Raw genomic sequence first — 18,840 nt, 5'->3', positions numbered from 1 at the left:
AAACACATAAATGAAAAGATTCAGTGTTAATAGTGCTGTCGCTCACATCTTCATTCATAATAATTATGTAACTTAAAGAGGAAGTCAACCCAAATAATTATTTACAATATGTTCTATGCACATCCACTAGTCTAAACACGGCATTCTAATTGATATTGCATTTGTGTAATATGAGTTAAGCAGCAAAATTCACCCGATTTTAGCCATCTGAGGGGTTGGCCGTTTTTTCACTTCTTCGACTAAAAATGACATCTCAGTTGCTCAGGGATCAGGTAACAACCAATAACGGCTCACCTGTTTTCTGAAGCTGAGCCATGGTTGATCGTTACCTGAGCCCTGAGCAACTATGACGTCATTTTCAGTCAACAACAAGAGGCAAAATGGAAGAATTTGTATGTAATGTAGAATTTCATGCTAATTGCACTACTACATGTATATCATAAACCAAATATAGAACAACATAAAAGGAATACATTTAAATAAATTTAAACATGCATCTAAAAAAATGAAAAATAGTTATAAGTGTACAATTTAATATACATAATATAAAACACAATACTGAAGACCGGAATTTCATGTTAATACTTATTCACCCATATTCTGAATCTCATTCCATGAATACAAAACTATATTCAATGTACTGTATATGATACTGAATGCAACATATGCGTGCAAAAACCACATGAGTAACACTGATTAAAGCTCGAGATGCTGTAACACAAAGAGACACATGTAAATGGTGACTAATAAAAACGATGGATGACACACGAGCCTGGCCGTCTGCTTTGTGTCTACGCTACGCTCTTCTATAGTTACCCATTTGTCAATATTGTGTGCGTGTTTGGGGGGGGTGGTTGGGGTAGTAGATGGGGGGGGGTTGTAGATGTACCCGGCAACAAATTAATCTCCTCAACGTGGCCTGACAGTATTTGCCTGCATTATCTGTCACCAACTCGAGAGCAAGAGTCGTGCGGCGTCGGTGCTTCAAAGTGAAAAAATATTTGAAAATGAAGAAAGTGTCTCGTCAGCGTCGATCACATCTGGGAACACTTGAACTCAATTTGGGCTTGAAGCTTAACTAGGTGGCGTTACGGCTTTAATCTACTAAAAGGACTATTTGATAAAGGAATGGGAGGAGGGATTAGGCCATCGTATACACACACACGTGCACACTTATTTTTGCTTGGTTAGTAAATCTTCCTGCTGAAAGTGCTATAAAAGTCTTGTCGCGGCCATAATGCACGGTCATTTGCCACCGTCTCTGATCAATATCAGCGTAAATCCGCTAGGCCAGGGGTGTCAAAGTCAAATGGACGGAGGGCCAAATACAAAATTTTGCGACAAGCCGAGGGCCGGACTGATAGAATGTTCATTGAAATTTTTTTAAATGTCCAGATGTGATCGGGTCCTTCGCGCCTGCTAATGATGTCACGCTTTATATATCTGTAATATATTTCTTTGCGTCTATGTTTGTCATCCCCCTGGCTGTTGTGTTTTTATCTTTGGAATTACTAAATAAAAAATAAAATAAAGTACATTACTGCTACTTTTGCGAGGCAGCTCGTACGTCACTTCTGTTTGCGTTTCTCCTGCCAAACTGGAAATAATTTTCTGGTTGACTCGGGCTGCAAGACTGTATGAACTGTACATAATGTGAAGTAAAATGGAGAGGATCATATGACTGGTATGATGTCTCCAGCTGACCCTATTTTAGAGTGGCAAGGTATGAATGCGGGTGATCCTGTCAGAAAACATAGGCCTTACACTTGAGACATCTATTTATTGTGGTCTGCAACAGCACAGACAAAGAATAACCTAGCAACATCATCCAATGCATATCCATTTGCTAACAATATGCCTAAACATTACAATTCACTGTAGTAAGAAATTAATCAGCCAAACAATACATACAATCCACATTCACACCTTTCATCACTAGAATAGTTAGCATATGAGCCAAAATAACTAACCAGTGTTCATCAACGTGACATCAGTCACGAGAACATATCTAGGCTATAATGTACAGCAGTTACCTGACACGAACTTAAATGATTAAACTCACCTTTTAACATTTACACACAACAACAAACGTGGTGAAACACGGGCAATCTGCAACTACTGAGTTTGCTGGCACGAACAAACTACAAGCTGTGTCGAAGGAGGAAAGAGAAAAAAAAAGTCACTCACTATCAACACTTAGTGCTCGAATAGCGTACAATGCCTGCTCACAGTGTGGGACATCTCAGCACTACGTCGAAACTCAATGAATTTATTAAATGCCAACAATTACTAATAATGAAACAACGTGAGATTTCTAACATGAAGTATTTCTAATAAAGTGTGTTTTACTCCAAATAACTTTTCACCACAATCCGATTCTGAAAGCCACGAAAAGTGACGTGACGTCTTCAGTCAGCATGTAGAACAGCCATGGGGCGGAAAACATTGATGCAAAGAAATATATCACAGAAGTAGTGTAACGAATTGAATTATCTGTGTTGTGGTCGAATTTGTGTCTTGCCAAGTTGTTTTGTTTCCGAGGTTAATGAATCCATCATGCGGCTCGCTGGATGGGAGGGCATGCGAGCGAGAGTAGTGGAGGACGAACAGGAAAACCGTTGCTCATTTTTGACTGAACGGTTGCCGTACTGTATTGGCGTCGGCCGTGGCCCGCAGTAGCCGGTTGGACTAATAAAAACATGATAATAAAATTACGTCTGACGGCGTGTTCTTTGAAGTCGCTACAATATATTTTAAAGCGTGACGTCTTCGGCAGGCGCAAAGTACCCGATCAGATCTGCTACCCACACCGGCTTACTGCAATAAAGCAATATCATCCCAGGGGCCGTAGAAAACCTTCTTGACATTGACATATGTGCGCTAGGCTCACCAAACGCGCTGATTGAAGGCTTTTTGGCCACTATATTAGGGATGCCCGCTTGATTACTAAAGGCTTCTTTCTTAACAACTTTAGCCTCAGTGAACAGATGACGCCAACAGCCTGTCAAAATAGGAATGTAGGTGTCAAGGACTAAGTTTACATGCAGTCAATAACCCTTTTAAATACAGAATATTGACAGTATTCATGTTTTTAAAAGCAATGTAAATGCACGCAATAACCTGTATATGCCCTTGTATGGGTTTTAAAAATTCTGAATATCATGCCTGGGTCAGGTGTATTCCTCGATCGGAATACCCCGATTGCACGGGACACTCTGCACATGCTCAACCGCAAGGAATCTTGGTCTTCATAGTACAGGAAGTGCTTGGATGTGTTGTATCCTCGCTGTAGTGATATTAACTTGAATACAATGAATTCTTTGCAGCGATTTCATATTATTTTCTGTCTCTACGGCAAAAATGACTGTGTGTACAGAAGCATATATATGTGTATAAGTCTGTATGTCTGGCGCACAACTCGCCAGAAATACAAGCAGAGGTAATCAATCATGAGATGAACTCAGAGACGCAACACAGTGGGACACTTTTGGAATGCGGAGGAAACCGACTGCTTTATTCGTGTGGTGTGTGACATGAATATGTTTTATTTGGGGTAGAGAGTAACAAGGAGAAATTATGTGTATTTGCGTCACGACTTCCATACGTTGCCGTTTCCATCGGGTTATTCAAATGCGGTAATATCTCTATCCACTCACACATGTAAACGGGTTTTGGGTGTGTGGGCTTTGGGGGGGGTCATGTGTTCTTTAAATACAGCAGAATGGGTGTTTATGTGTCCTGTAAATATCTTTGTGGATGGCATACAAGGGTGCCGGCAATGACTCGGGGCCAATAATTTGAATAAGGGCGGAGGGTCGAGGCTGGAAGGGTACCCAGGTCACGGGCGGGGGGGGGGGGGGTCGAGGCCAGACCGGCAAAAAGTGTCAAGTGCCCAGCTCTGGATTTAGCACAGTGTCGACCACTTGATTGCGATGTCGAAAAAACCCTTTTTTATAATTTTTTATAATTTTTATTTATCTATTTTTTTGCCAGTCGTTGTCTACTACCAAGCAAAGCTTATCCCCTCTCCGATGTGTGCGAATGAAGCGGCGGCTGCAGCATTCAGGTTTCAAATTTCCCGCAGTCAAACGCTAGCGCTCCTTCTTCTTCTCTTTCTTTTTCTTCGCCACATTCTTCCTTTTCTTCTCCCCTCCATGCAGACTGAACGTGTGCAGTACACAGTGTTCCCCGCCGGGGCGTTCCCAATACAAGTAAGTACACGCAGTTGGTAAGTAGTGGCGCGTTTGAAGCGTTCGGAGGCAATATTTGTCGTTTGACCATTTCGAGTAGGTTGAGATGAACTTTAGCCGCCTCACGACCACATCATACGCATGAGGGACAATTAGTGGGCCGGACTAAAACCCACCTCCGTCCTTTCTTAGTCCGCCCCTTTTTTAAAACTTGTCGGCCCCGTCCTCCGTCCCAAAAATGGGAGTCCGTCCGGGAAGGAGGGACGGGCCGTTCCGCCACGGGACAGACTGCCCAGCTCTGGCTATATTCGTACAGCAGGGAAGGGACACAGGGTAGCCAATTTGGAACTTTCGGTCGTCTTCTATATAAAGGCAATAAGGCTCTCTATCTGATTGACAATTAATGGACAAGTATGGGCAATATCGGCGTAACATCCTGTCAAAACATCCAGGCCTTCCAAATAAAAGCACCCCAATATTTTCACCACACTTTATTTGGCCCTCTGCTGGCTTTCTCGCAGTCACATTCAAACTATTTGTGCTTGTTTATTAAGTGTGACTTTTAAATAGCAGCAGAGGGCCAAAAGAAAGTGCAGCGCAATGTTAATACAGTATACTGTTTGCTTTTATTGTGAAGGTCTGATTTTTGACAGGATGTGTTACACAGAGTTGCAGAGTGGATCAGTCTTTGAGGTGTTTGTAAAGGCTTGCATTGTGGAACCTTGCTGTCTGTTGAACCCTTCATACAAAATTTAGGAAATCGATTTTAAAACGAAGGGCCAAGTCATGATTTTTTTGTATGAAAATCGAGTGCACAAATTTTCATCACAAAAAAATCATAGAAAAGCTCGGCCATACCAAAACTGAGATTCCACTCTCTTTGTTTCTATGCCGGTTTGGCAAAATATTGCTTTCCATGAAATCGATCTGTAATGCAAAAAACGTTGGCCACCTTGTTTTGGAGAAGATCAATAGGCTGGTCCTGCCGGATGTTGGGAAAAAAATTGCTTCTAGAAGTGGGAACAGAAGCTGAAGAGCACTCGACAAACACTCCCACAGGTGCAGTGCAGCGGCGCATTGGGACCGACATAGCCAAGTGAGTCACTCTCACTCAGAAGAGCGTGTGTACATTAGAGGCCGGCTCGGGCCAGATATGCTTTTATACACCGAGCGACGTTGCTTTTCGTTGCTAATGATCCTGCAAATTGACTCTCCAGGATGCCGTGTTCTGCTGCATGCTCGGATAGGCCGCCACCAGGGTTTCTGAGCCGCAGGAAGAGGGGGACTTGTCTGCTCCTAAACTGGATTTCAACTACGCTGCTCAAGTCCGTAATAAGCATCGAGACAAACGGGCATAATTTGAGCACGTTCGGTCTCTTGGGATCAAAGTCAACAAAGGACTCTATGGAAAGCCTCTGTTTCTAGCTTTTCTTGTTCTTTAGCAAACAGCAGCATGTTTGACCAAAACCCCTTTTCTGACCTTAAAGTCTTAAAAATTCTTAATTGAACATAAGCGTCTTTTTTACATGGTGTTCGTCATTCACACCATAGACTACGTCATCTTTTCTCACTATCGTGACACATTTTTTCTACTACCTACCAGGACATACTGTATTCTGTTTATTCCATGTCGCTGACTAATTAGGTGTGAGTGTCAGATGCGTAAACATGTCCGACATCCAATCTGGATTTATAAGCATTTACACTTTGTTGGTATAATGGAAGTCCTCGAATTACGACGTATGCGACCACCATAGTGACAATGTTTACATGTAGTCAATATTCTGGTTAAGGTCAAAATTCAACTTTCTGAAACATTCTGAATACCCCATTCACATGATTGAGCGGACAGAGTTGCTCCGGGATTTGAATAACCCAATGTGTACAGCCACGCACAGCATCATGTCTCAAATGGACATCATTTCCGTGCATTACTTTCAACTCTCAATGAAACACTTGATATTCATGTCAGTCACCACAAGAATGAAGCAGCCGGTTTGCTCCTTGCTCCAAAAGAAAGTGTGCTTTTGTGCTGCTTCTCTGAGTTTGTTGACCTCTGCTTGTGTATTTGCAGGGGGTTGCGCACCAAACAACGCGCTACCCGTAAACAATCACTCCCTGTACTACAAAGACCAGAATTCCTTGCGGTTGTCTCGAGTCTCGATCGATTCTGTTTGTGCGCCGGCAGTATCTTTGCCTTTTTCGGCCACTTTAATGTGTTTTTGTTTGTCACCCTATTATACATAAATACAGAGAAGAACTGCTTTTAAAGGGTGATTTTGGGCAGCACTATACAAGGGGGCGTATTGGCAATTACGGTACTACCGTACTTACTGTTTTCCACTTGATTGTTGACATAATTATTGCCTTCACATGTTTTTCATACAATATTTACTGTAATATAATATTAACAACTGCGTTAGCGTAGATAAGTGACGGGATGGGCCACATTCTGTCTCCATTCTAAACGAGCGCTCCATGCAGTGTAAATGAGATCTCACCTGGAGAATGCGGCGGCGGCGTGCACATGAGCACGACACCTTGGCCTTCACGCACCGATACGCCGCCCCTGGTCTTTGCACTGAACTCTCCGATGTCTGCAACACAACACACAAAGGACAGCGTTAACAACAACACAGCCAAATCTGATGCCCATCCATCCATTCATTTTCTATAACGCTTCTCCTCATTAGGGTCGTGAGTGAGCCTATAGCGGCTGACTGTGTGTAAAGTGCTTCAGACCAAACTGGTCTTCAGCCAAATAAAGGGCACATCTAGACAAACAACCACTCACGGACAATCAAGGACAACTACGAGTTTTCACTTAACCTAACATGCATGCTTTTGGAATGTGGGATGGAGCCAAAACACAAAGGCCAGTGGCGAGATTCAAACACTGCGTGAAAGCCACGTCTAAGCTCTCAAAATCTTTTGGAATTATGTTAGTATCTGCGACAGGGGCTGAGGTATCAATTATTTGGTAGGTTTTGAATTTCCGGGAAAACTCCAGGTTTTAGAGTTTGATTCTAAAGTCGCCCTTAGGTTGTAGAGAGATGACTCGCCAGGCGCTTTCGGCCTTAATGGGTTGATCGGTTTCCTAATTATTGTGAGACATCATTAACCTGACAAGTGTCTTCACATGAATTATTGTCATTCAATATTACTTACGAATCCTTTTAGAATTGATTATCCCATCAATTGTTCCATCAATTACTCTGGAAATCGCCCCGCCCCGAGTTTTGAAGCAGACTCTTTTGTGTCAAGCCATTTTTTGTGGTGGACTTAGCCAAATCAGCAAAACCTCGGCTAAAAGGTTGGGAAACATCGTTCTAGACAGATGTGCGGCATTAAACTGTCACGCTTTTCTGCCTATGCCTTCCAATGCAGGCAGAGTAAGGCATCAAGGTTTAATGATCCTTCCCAAGATTCACCTTGAAATATATTGACCACATATTTAAATGCAGCTGCCAATCTCAATCATTTCCTAAAATGTGAAAATGGTGGGGAAACCACACGATGATGTCATCAGGGTCGTATCTGTGAGCTTCTCCTTGTGTTGCCGCAAGGCTTCAAGGAGTCTTGGAATCAACTGAAGGAAGGGCTTCTGTTCTCTCCCTGCTGATGCAAACCTCTATACCTCTCATTGATTTCTCAACATTGGACTAAACTGCAGCTTTGACTTCTTGGAGCTCATCCGGCTGCTTGCCGTCTTCGTCCTAGAAATGCTTGATCGCCCGTAATCATGCCTCATTTGCTCCATGCGACGAGTATCGATCGGAGGCGCTAACGACCCGCCGCCGACGCCCGCCGTGGTCACGCATGATTGACGAGCGGCTGTCAACTCTGCCTGTCTTGTAAAACCATGCATAAATCCCCACTTATTGCTCATCTGGGCTTTAATGGACTAACTAGGTGGCGATAAGACCGGAATGAGGTCGTCTTCTAATCATAAAGGTTAGCGTGCGTCAGCTAGTAAATAAAAAGAAGCCGTGGCGGTGTGATCAACAGTATGCTGTATTGTACAAGCACAGTAATTACAAGAATACAACACAACCGCTGCACTTGCAAGACCAGATGGGATGCACGCTGCTATAAATAGCCCACATGCTGTGGAGAAGGTCTGGTCCTAATTTAATGAATATTGAATGGACCAGAATGGGACCAAGTCTCCCACTGGTGAAGCATGATAACAGGTCCTTCCAAAGCAGAAGCATTGTAGCTAGGAATATCCAATCACCGCAATGGGATTTGCTGGAAAACATCTGCGGGTGATGCATTTTTGGCATTCAGACCTCGGCAAAGCTGGTCCGTATTAGTTTGCATAAAGACGCATTGTTAGGAGCATTAATGACAAGTATGAAATTCACATGATAAAGATAGCGTCAGGAAAGCACAAGAGATACGCCGCTTTCCACGATTCGGTTTTATTCAGCAGTTCAATTCCAAAATTGAAACAAGTTAGATGCATTAAACACACCAAAAAAAAACCCCAACCAATTCAGAAGGCCACCTGTCACAATAAATATAATTTTCTTATGCCTTCGATTGGCTTGCAACCAGTTCAAGGTGTGGCCTGACTCTTGCCCGGTAAACTGGGATGAACTCCAGCTCATCAATGATAGAAAATAAATGAATGGGTCTTGAGTTTTCATTAGATGGACTCTAGATTTTGGTTGATTTCTGCTTTGTAAGCCCTCAAAGAATCAGGCCCTGTGATTGGCTGCTAGTCATATTGCTCTGTCAACTCAGGGTGTCCCCCGCCTACTGCCCGAAGACAGCTGGGATAGGCTCCAGCACGCCCCGCGACCCTTGTGAGGATAAGCGTTTAGGATAATGGATGGATTGATCAGTGGGATAATCGATAAAAAAGTCCATTCTAAAAATAATTGATAGTGACAGCCCTAAATGAAATAGAGGTTCATTTGTGTGACACGATGTATGTGAATCAGGCAAAAAAAAGAAAAAAAAAATCCCTCTCAGCCCATTCTACATAGAAGTAGTTTGCAGAAGGCGATGGGGGCATCTGCAAACTAGTTATAAACCAATCAATATTCATGAATTTTTTTTCTGAATAATGCAGCAACGATGGTGCAGTCATTTAAGGAGTCGTCCGACATTACAAGTCAACATATGTCTGCATGAATGTTTAAAAAAAAAAACTCTGTGACGCAACCTGCAGCAAACGGCAGCAGGTCCTTGATGCTAATTAGCGTCAGTGGGCTTCAATCAGGAAGCATTAATGTAATGTAAGTGCCATTTCTGACTGATGGAGCATTCATGGGTGAATTGTGGCTCCTATATAATTACCACTCATACTTTTTTCTTAAAAAAAAATATCTTCAAATATCTTCAGTCAGCATTGAACACTGAAACTTATTTAAACATGCCCGTTCAGAATATTGTAAATGCAATTTTACAGTCAAGTTTGCAATAGAGGTTTTGGGGTGCGTTAAAAATACCAATCTGGAATATTGCACATGAAATGTTAAGACAAACAATTAGTACGCCATGATGAAATCATTGCAGCTCCTTCTGGTGTGTGTGGCTTGGCCAATGGGGGGCATTATAATGCAGTCATGTTGACACAGGCGAATAAGCATAAATGTGTGTTTTAATTTACTGCTTTCACTCTCCTTGCTGATGTTAAATGTTAGACAAGCCACCTCCCTGTCCATTTTTAAAACTCGTTTGAAGACACATTTTTATTCTTTGGCTTTTGACCCAACATTAGGCTGACACTATTCTGTTGTTTTCCAATGTTTACTGTATATGTTTTAGTATCATTAATTTGTGTCTGAATTTATTGCTTTCAATATGTCATTGTATTATTGCTATTTTTGTTCAATTTAAAATGCTTTGTTAAAATACTACTCCAAGTGGAAGTTTACTGTCAAACTAAAACATAAAACTGAATGACACTTTGTGTATTTATAAACAACCATAAAAGTTTACCTTAAAGTCTTTTGCTTAATGTTAACATGTAACACTGGGGAGCAATTTGGGGGGCAAAATCTATTGAGTTTAATGATTATCAAACTAATATTGGCATGCTGATTCCAAAATTGCAGTCAGTTTTTTATCCACTTACCAGATATGGCAAAATTCCACTCATTAGCTGTAGTAAGAAGAGCTGATTAACCCTAGCCCTGTTACAGTTAGTTTATGTGTGGGGGTGTGCATGTGTGTGTGTGTGTGTGTGTGTGTATTTATGTATCCTTTCTGTACATTGGCCCTGAAAAACAAACACATTGCTTGATACCCACTATCCACAGACGGAGGGAAGGTGCGGGTGAGCATCTTCAAAGCAGTAGCCCGAGTTGGAGTTCTGACCAAAAAGAAGGCTGCGAGTGGAACATCTCTTTGCAGGCGGCATGACTGAAGTGTTCCCAATGCCCTCCAGCTGCTCAGCTCTGCCGCCGTTTGGCTGGTGAGCTGTCACCTGAGAGGCGTTGCGCAGCCTTTACCTGACCCAGCAAAATTCTGCCAGCTCCATTCAACCCGCTGTAACCCGCATCCAGGCGAGAATGTGCTCCTTCTGAGGAGGTCACGCACGACCTAAGATTCTCTTCGATGGCTGAAAAATTTGGAATGTACTCTGCTATGGTGGCTGCTGCTTTTTTTTAAACAATTTTTTGAGGCTTTGTTTAGGCAAAACTCTTGTCGTCATCCTGGGTTTTAACAAAACATCCAATTTAAACAGAAGTAATCTGTTAATTAAAGAGACACTTGGACGGGCTGAAGATTGGCACTAGTAATAGGTATGTATGTAAAAATTACATGAGTACTAAACTTCAAACTCCCCTAAAAGACTGTAGTGATTTAAGGGATTTTTTGGGATGAGATTTACGACAAATTGGCACGCCCCCTTTTGGAGTTCGTCTTATTTTTTCAGTTTTCAGTTTCAATGTTTCTAAAGTTTTCTGTTAATGTGTTTAAATGTTGTCAACGTACATTCTAGTAATTTTTGTAAACTACTTTTGTTTTCTCTGCTTTGCTTTTGAATGTTGTTAAGTGTTGTGTTTGTAAATGCTTGTAGATGTTGTGTCTTTGCTTATTTGAAGCACATTGAGTTGCCTTGTATATGAAACGTGCTATATAAATGCAACTGTCTTGCCTTTGCCTTTCATAGCAAGACCTTGCATTTAGCTAACTGTGTTCCTTTAAGACCCACAAACAGACTTGACCAAGGCCATTATGTACAGTCATCATAGCAAGGCCTTGCATTTAGCTAACTGGGTTCCTTTAAGACCCACAAACAGACTTGACCAAGGCCAGGACATACAGTCATCTGGTAGTTAACCTTAGTATAATATTTTGAGCATTAAAAATAAAAGGACGGGTCAACGTTCATTTAGATCTTTTCAATCCGGTTCACAACACTGACGCAAAAGTCCGGTCCTCGAGAGCGCCTATCCAGCCTGCTTTAGAGGTCTTCCTCCTCCAACAAGATCAATCCAAATGATCATCAGATGCCTGTTAACGATCCTGTAATGCCCTAAGATGTCACAAGATGGTGCCAAAGCTGTGGCAAATAGGAAAGGAGTTTTTGGAATCTAGGAAGTATTGTTGACGTGATGCATCTGGACAGATACTGAGTTCTTTGTATGTCTGGGAGGAACCAGGTTTAGCCTGGGTTGTTAGAGGAAGTTATGGAGTCTGCCTTATATGTACAATTTTTGCTATGGCTTTTTAAAACTAAATGAAATCATTTTTAAGGCATTTGTTTTTAAGGCCAATTTTGTCAGATGAGTTTCAAATGCGCAACTTTTTGCACCTCAGTCTTGGACGTTCTGACGTGAGCGAAGCAGCAGACCTCAATGGGCGGCCACTGTGGTCATATCGCACTTTAACTCTCGGTCCAGTGACAAATTTCATCCTAAATTCAAGTCCACATCACCATACTTGTGTTTGCTTGAGCCCGTTTCTGCAAATCAGCAGCGGGCACTCTGACAAAAACGAGGCAGCACATGTCAAAGCTTGGCCTTTACTGTGAAACCGCAACTTCAGAACAAGTACCGGTAATTGTAAAAATAGGCTGTCCCCACATAAAGGGGAAGAGAGTAAATAAAGCGCTTTGCGTGCATGCATTCCAGAATATGACTCAAACGTGATGGCTTCAGTCTAATAGACCAGCACTTCTGCACTGTGCACTTAAAAGAATTTGGCCCAATAAAAACCCCAAAAGCTCTTTTGGCCTGAAGAAGAAGCGGCTTTTTAAGAAAATACCTCACTCCTTTTTTATCCCTCTGTGCACATAGTTCCAGGCTAATTGAGTAATTTGTTTCTTCGCTCCCTCCTCCCGCAAGCAGAACACACCAGACTGTGAACTTTTTTCCTCCCTTATAGGCTCACCAAAGAGGCCATTATGGTCATTGCTCATAAAAACCAACAGTGTACCGAACCTTTCTTCTCTTTCTGCTGGGATGAGGCTGTGATATTGTTCTGGAGGCCCACAAATTACTGGTTGAGGGTAAGGGGAGGGTGAGGGGTGTTCATTGACCACCACAATGTGGTCACGAAGGTGACACCCTGTCAATGCTGCTAGTCGGCTTCATCCAAAGAGGGAGCGCGACTACAAGGACATCGTACTTAATGATCCAACACAACCCCATTCACTTTCATTCTTACAGTATTACTCCATTTTACTTCAATGGATTCATCAATCAGTGGAAAATTTAAGAAACCCTCAGTCTTTTTTTTTTCTTCTTTTTTTTTACACATTTCGGGGTAAATGGTCAATACCCCATTGGAGATGTATTCACATTCCTCCATTTTCTAGAGATACAGGATACAGTATCCCAGCACACTACAATCAAGAGGTATAGTACGCCCAGGACTCGGGCTGAACAGTTTTTTGAATTCCAATCCACATCGCAATGGAGTACAATGCAATTTTCAAATCGCAAAGGCTGCAATTTGGAAAGAAAAAAAAAACTCTCAGTGGGCCTTATTTTATATGCTGCATATTTTATCATAAACTTAATCTATAAGACCAACACATTTAAGTGTAATAAATCTGATATTGCTCGTTGTAATACATATTAACATATTGCTTGTGTTTGTTAAAAAATGCATGGGAAGAGGACCTTGGAAAAATAATCATATAGTAAATAGTAATCGCAATATTGAGGGGAAAAAAAATGCAATCATATAATTGTTCTAAATCATTCAGCCTTACCCTGGACTGGACATCGGCCAATCACAGGGCACAAACAGACAAACAGCCATTCATCACTTTTTCAGATTAATGAATTAATCATCACGATTGACTGCCCAGATTGACTGAGAGCTCAAATGAGTTAATAATGAATACATAAAGAAAATAATGAATATTGACAATTTTTACAATCACATCCAGAGGCTGTTTGAGGCCTCCCAAAAAAGTCAGTAAAAAGAGGACATCTCGTCAACATAACAAATCCAAAACAATAATCTGCTTCTGCTGCCAAAAAAAGAGCTTTCGCATCCAAATGTCTTTAAATGCTATCTGGCGTTCCAATAAACACAGTGTGCATCTTCTTAAAGGTCTCCTGAGAGTTGCATAAATGGCTGCCCATGGCAGTATAAAGATCCGTTTGAAGTTTTGCTGGATTTTTTCCTTGAACGTCTGCTATAATAACATTAACTACCAGTATATTGTATATTGTCAGTGGAGTTGTTTTAATGCCAGAAAATACCAGTGGAGCCTTCTAAGCCACACAGATGCAGAAGGTTTAATGTGTCCGCAATGATTCCCTTATCATATACTGTCTTAGCCACGCCCACACAGGGGAATGGCCTAACCTAAACAAATGTGAGTACGTGTATGAAACTTGGTCTTAACTGGTTTGAACTGTGAAAAAGTCACAGCCGTAAAGAAGTAGCGCTAGTCACAACATCTAATCATGTGTGTCAAAGAGGCCAACAAATAACATTCAAGATGAACAATACAACGTTACTCACATGCAAACTGCAGATGACCTTCCCGACTCAGAACGGTGCCAAACGTGTTCTCGGCGCGGCACTGGTACGTCCCGAAGTCGGCGCTCTCGCTCGCGTTGGTGATGATCAAGTTGCCCTCGGCAAGTCTGTAGCGGAAGCCCGCCCTGGTGTCCACCTGTGTGCCGTTGATGTACCAGCTGTGGAGAAAGCACGCAGGAAGTTTGGATGAAGGGTACATTTTTGTTTGTTTGTTTGATGTGGTATCTGCAAAATCAGCAGCATGCATTCTGACAAGAGTGAAGCAGCAAACATCATGGACAGTGTTGCACCTGTAGGTGGGCCGCGGGTTCCCTCGCGCCTCGCAGTGCATTACTACTTTGTTGTCGCTGCCGTCCAATGGGAAAATCACGTCGTCTGGCTCCTGGAGAAAAATAGGCCCAAACTCTTCGCTCTCTACGCAAAAGACACAGGAGGGGAAAAAGGGAGACAAAAGGGAGGATAATCGCCATTATCACTACAGGAGGTCCACTCGCTTCTCGAATTTGTTTACTTGAGATTGCTCCCGTGGTTGGAGTGCGTCTCCAAATCGAGACTTTATAAAAGCAAACGTGCAACCTCTGAAGGAATCACAATGGAAAGCTGCTTTTCATAACCCAGAGGAGCAATTTGGTGTGGTACGAATACAAACCCAAAGCACTGGTCGATAAATACATGTTCATAATAAAATATTTGCAATTAGCATCCTTGCATATTGTTGAGGCATCATTTGGACTCAAAGCTGTCCCAAATTAGGGCTGGGCGATAATGGAAAAAATGAAAATCACAATTATTTTTGATTGATATTGAAATCCTGATTAATAAAAATGATTATTTTTTATTTCAAAACTAAAACTCCACTAAACAGTACCATGACTCCTTTGGAACGACAAAAATTCCTTGAATCCTTGAAACCTCAAAGGAGGTTGAGATGAACTTTGGCCGCCTCGCGACCACGTCACACGCGTGAGGTCCGATTAGTGGGCCGTCCCCCCGGTCCTCTGCCCCAAAAACGGGCGTCCATTCGGGACGGACTGTTCCGCGCCTGCCCAGCTCTGGTTAATATATGCCTCCGCACCTCTCTAGTTCCCCCTCGAGATATATAAAATGTTTACTTTTCCCATTCCGAGCACAATTCACATTCAGCATGAAAGCAAGTACGCTGGAAAAAAGCGCATACGGTGACGAAGCAGCTACTTGAGACGGGCAAGGGAGCGTGTTTGCATTTAAAAACCATCAGATTTTTTTTGTTTGTTTTCTCCCCTTCCACTGATCTGTTTGCAGAATCAACAGAAAACTATTTGTCCGCCTGGAAAATCGGCACTGGTCCAGCAAATAGTCAGTGGCACACTGACAGGTATTTACTGCTGATAACAAACCCTTGAAGCAAGCACAAGGGAAGACAATAGCATTCTCATCATCCTTAATCTCTGCCATTTTGCTGCTTTTCCCTAAGTTTACTCATGATTTCACTCTCTTCTACATTAAAAGCGGCTTGGTGCCCAACAAAAGTGAAATATGTTGACAAGTATTCCTTAGTATAGTGTATAGTTTTTGATTCCACTTTAAAATGCACTAAACATTTCCAGCAAAAAAAAAAAATTCAGGCCACAGCATCGCCTTCAATTTTAATTACTCCATCATTTATAAACATTTCAGGAATGCTGGTACAAGCAAAAAAGATTAATACAAGTTTAAAGTACTTTTATCTTAATTGTCTTTTATTTCCTTTTGTACATACCGTAATGAACTGAAGCTGTAAGATACCGATGGTCATACAAGAGCCTGGTGCAATTATGCCGTGGTTTATATACAGTATGATCAGTTGCCTAATTGCGACTACTGTTGGTGATTAATTGACTAGCAAAATAATAGTTTGTGGCAGCCTTACATGACATGCTTGCACCAAACATCATTGCGTATTGCCCTATTTGTGGATGGCTGCAGCACCACACTAGCGCACAGAGATAGATATGGCAGCAATTAAAAAAAACAAAAGAAAGAATCAAATCGAAAATCGGGAACTGAAAATCGAAAATTGAATCAGGGCTTGAGTGAATCGTTACATCCCTAATTACAAGTGTTGTCATGGAACATGTTAAACTCAGAATGATTAATTGAAAATTATTTTGCGGATCCCCAAACTACCTCTTGCAGATTCCAGCTTGTGAACCCGTGCTCTACTGTACCTCCTAACTGAGTAACTGGACGCAGGCACCAGAAGGCAGACTCATTTCACACTGAACGTCATGGCCGTTTGTCACTCACGCAAATCACCAGATGTCGGTAAAAGGTAGATGATGGCATGTCAAACAAAAATCGGTGGTGAAAAGAGAAGAAAAAAAATAAGGGGAGAGGACGTTATTGGCTACTTCCGTCTGATTTTATGCAGACTCTTGACATTTCCGTTAATTAAGCGCTCCAGACGCAGTGAGTATGATGCCATTAATTTGGCATTAACGGATCGATGTGTCATTATAGGCACTCTAAATGAATTAGTATGGCAGATGGGGAGATTTATGACAGAGTGCTTCCGGCTCCTGCTTGGACCGATCCTGACAAAGATATCCGTCATCTGGGCGGTTGTCGCGGTGACAAGCGGCGGCACTGAGAAGGCTTCAGCCCAAACGTCGTCCGTGATGGATGAGTGGGATTCAAATCCAGATCTTGGCGGCCAGCCCGTGAAGTTGGAGAAAAGATGGCCGCAGTGGTGCCAACTCAGAGGGATTGGAACACAACAATGAATGATCACTATGATTACAACTTCCTGTTTGCACTGGCTCACCATTGTGACTGTGCTATATAACAAAGACGTCAACCAAAAAATATTTTTTTCAAGAATATGTTGTATGCTGGCCCACTAGTTGAAACACAGCATTCTGATTAATATTGTGTAGGTGGAATATGAGTTAAGCAGCAAAATGCACCCCTTTTTAGCCATCTCAGGGGGCGGCCATTTTGTCACTATTGTTGACTGAAAAAGACATCACAAATGCTCAGGGCTCAGGTAACAACCAACCACGGCTCAACTTCAGAAAACAGGTGAGCTGTGATTGCTCCTTACCTGAGCCCTGAGCAACTGTGATGTCATTTTCAGTCGACAGAAGTGACACAATGGCCCCACCCAGAAATGGCTAAAAACGGGTGGATTAACTCTCATTCCACAAACGCAATATTCATCAGAAGGCCTTGTTTCAACTAGTGGGCCTGCGTGGAACATATTGTGGAAAAACTATTTTTGGGTGTACTTCCCTTTAAGTGCAATGTGCCTATTGCTAAGTAGAATTAGCTTAAGTTATACAATGGTAAAATAAGAATCGTTAGCTCGTTCATCATAGCTGATCACTGCTAGTTAGAACGATTTGTAATCCATAACAGGCGGTTGAGATAGAGGGAGGATGCAAACAGCTGCTGGTGCTCATTCAATAGCTTTGTTGAACAAACGGTAACAAAATATAAAATATAAGCAAAATCTTAGCCAACCTGCTGATGGCCTCCACTGACGCCAGCACTCTACACACACAATGGCTAATGTCAAAGCCAGATAACAGCTGACCAACTACCGTAATTTCCTGTGATAAATATATTTAAAAAATATATATATAATACTGTCCCCTGTATTGTACAATAAAAATTACGAACATTTTTCACGTTTAATAGATGTTCAACAGTATGATAAGGTTGGGGGAATAAAAGATTCCAACATGATATTTAATGTCAAATGTTTCCGGTGCAGTCGCAGCAGCACAGCTAAGAATATAGTTGCCTCCTTAATACTTACCACAATGATGTTATTCTCATCACTCGCTTCAGGATAAAAAGTAAATACATGTTTTATGCTTGTATTCCTAGTTCATATGGTTGTGTGTTAGTTAGCCACATTAGAATGCTAGCATTGACCATAACTCATTTGTTATGAGCACATAAGGGCATGTCGTTGGCTATTTGTATACTGTAGAATCACCTAAAATTGTACTGATTGTTGCTCCTTGCAAAGTTACTGTGGGTGGGTGGGTAATTTATATTAAAATGTGATGGGATTTTCATAATGTCACTAATTACTGGCTGTAATTATTATTTACAGCCACTCTTTTTTAAGATTCTACATGTTTAGTGAATGCCAGTACGGTATTTTAGTGCAACATATAGGCAAGGCAGTTCAGGGCTCCAGACTAAGTTTTACTAGAAGAACAGTGGCCCCTAATTGGAAATTTTAGCACACACTAAAAATTACATGGAAAGTAAAAATTAAAAAAAAGAAATTCAAATAAAACCACTGGTCTCATACCTTCACTTCTGTAGTCCTCCTGAGAGCCAGGGAGGCTGAAGGCCGAATGCGGGTGACTGGCGAAGACGGGCCAATTGGGCGGCACCGCCAACCTGCCGCCGTGCTGCTGCCGGTTTCGTCCACGGGGGTTGAACAGCGACGACGAACTGTCCGCTTTCATTCGTAGCACAGCGGCGTACGAGATGGGCCGCGCTGCCACCGCTCCTGCAAAGTCTGTGACAAGGAAAGAATAACCAATCAATGCTAATTTACAATATATATATATATATATATATATATATATATATATATATATATATATATATATATATATATATATATATATATATATATATATATATATATATATATATATATATATTTTTTTTTTTTTTCAAATATTAATTTCAAATATGTAACAATAAA

General features: G+C 41.7%; 1 protein-coding gene and 1 long non-coding RNA gene across 4 annotated transcripts in view; one reads left to right on the top strand and one right to left on the bottom strand.

Annotated features, from left to right (window-relative positions):
• Window positions 1-18,840, bottom strand: part of cntn5 (contactin 5) — a 149,439-nt gene that overhangs the window by 68,910 nt on the left and 61,689 nt on the right. For both annotated transcript variants that reach the window (XM_086035500.1, XM_086035499.1), the window contains exons 3-6: window positions 18,436-18,648; window positions 14,441-14,564; window positions 14,133-14,308; window positions 6,692-6,787 (exon numbers count right to left, since the gene is read on the bottom strand). In XM_086035500.1, the coding sequence (XP_085891626.1) occupies window positions 6,692-6,787; window positions 14,133-14,308; window positions 14,441-14,564; window positions 18,436-18,648 (609 nt within the window). The remainder of the gene's footprint in view (window positions 1-6,691; window positions 6,788-14,132; window positions 14,309-14,440; window positions 14,565-18,435; window positions 18,649-18,840) is intronic.
• Window positions 3,994-5,693, top strand: LOC147144798 (uncharacterized). 2 transcript variants are annotated; one of them, XR_015087435.1, is made up of 4 exons: window positions 3,994-4,066; window positions 4,161-4,211; window positions 5,158-5,286; window positions 5,408-5,693. It is a non-coding gene; the product is annotated as an uncharacterized LOC147144798 (long non-coding RNA). The 2 variants fall into 2 exon arrangements; XR_015087434.1 differs by lacking the exons at window positions 3,994-4,066; window positions 4,161-4,211 and having other exon boundaries at window positions 4,892-5,286.

Source organism: Filicampus tigris, chromosome 7 (assembly GCF_054856515.1).
Source record: "Filicampus tigris isolate MCC_2025a chromosome 7, RoL_Ftig_1.0, whole genome shotgun sequence".
Taxonomy (NCBI): domain Eukaryota; kingdom Metazoa; phylum Chordata; class Actinopteri; order Syngnathiformes; family Syngnathidae; genus Filicampus; species Filicampus tigris.
This window is presented reverse-complemented; position numbering and strand designations above follow the sequence as displayed.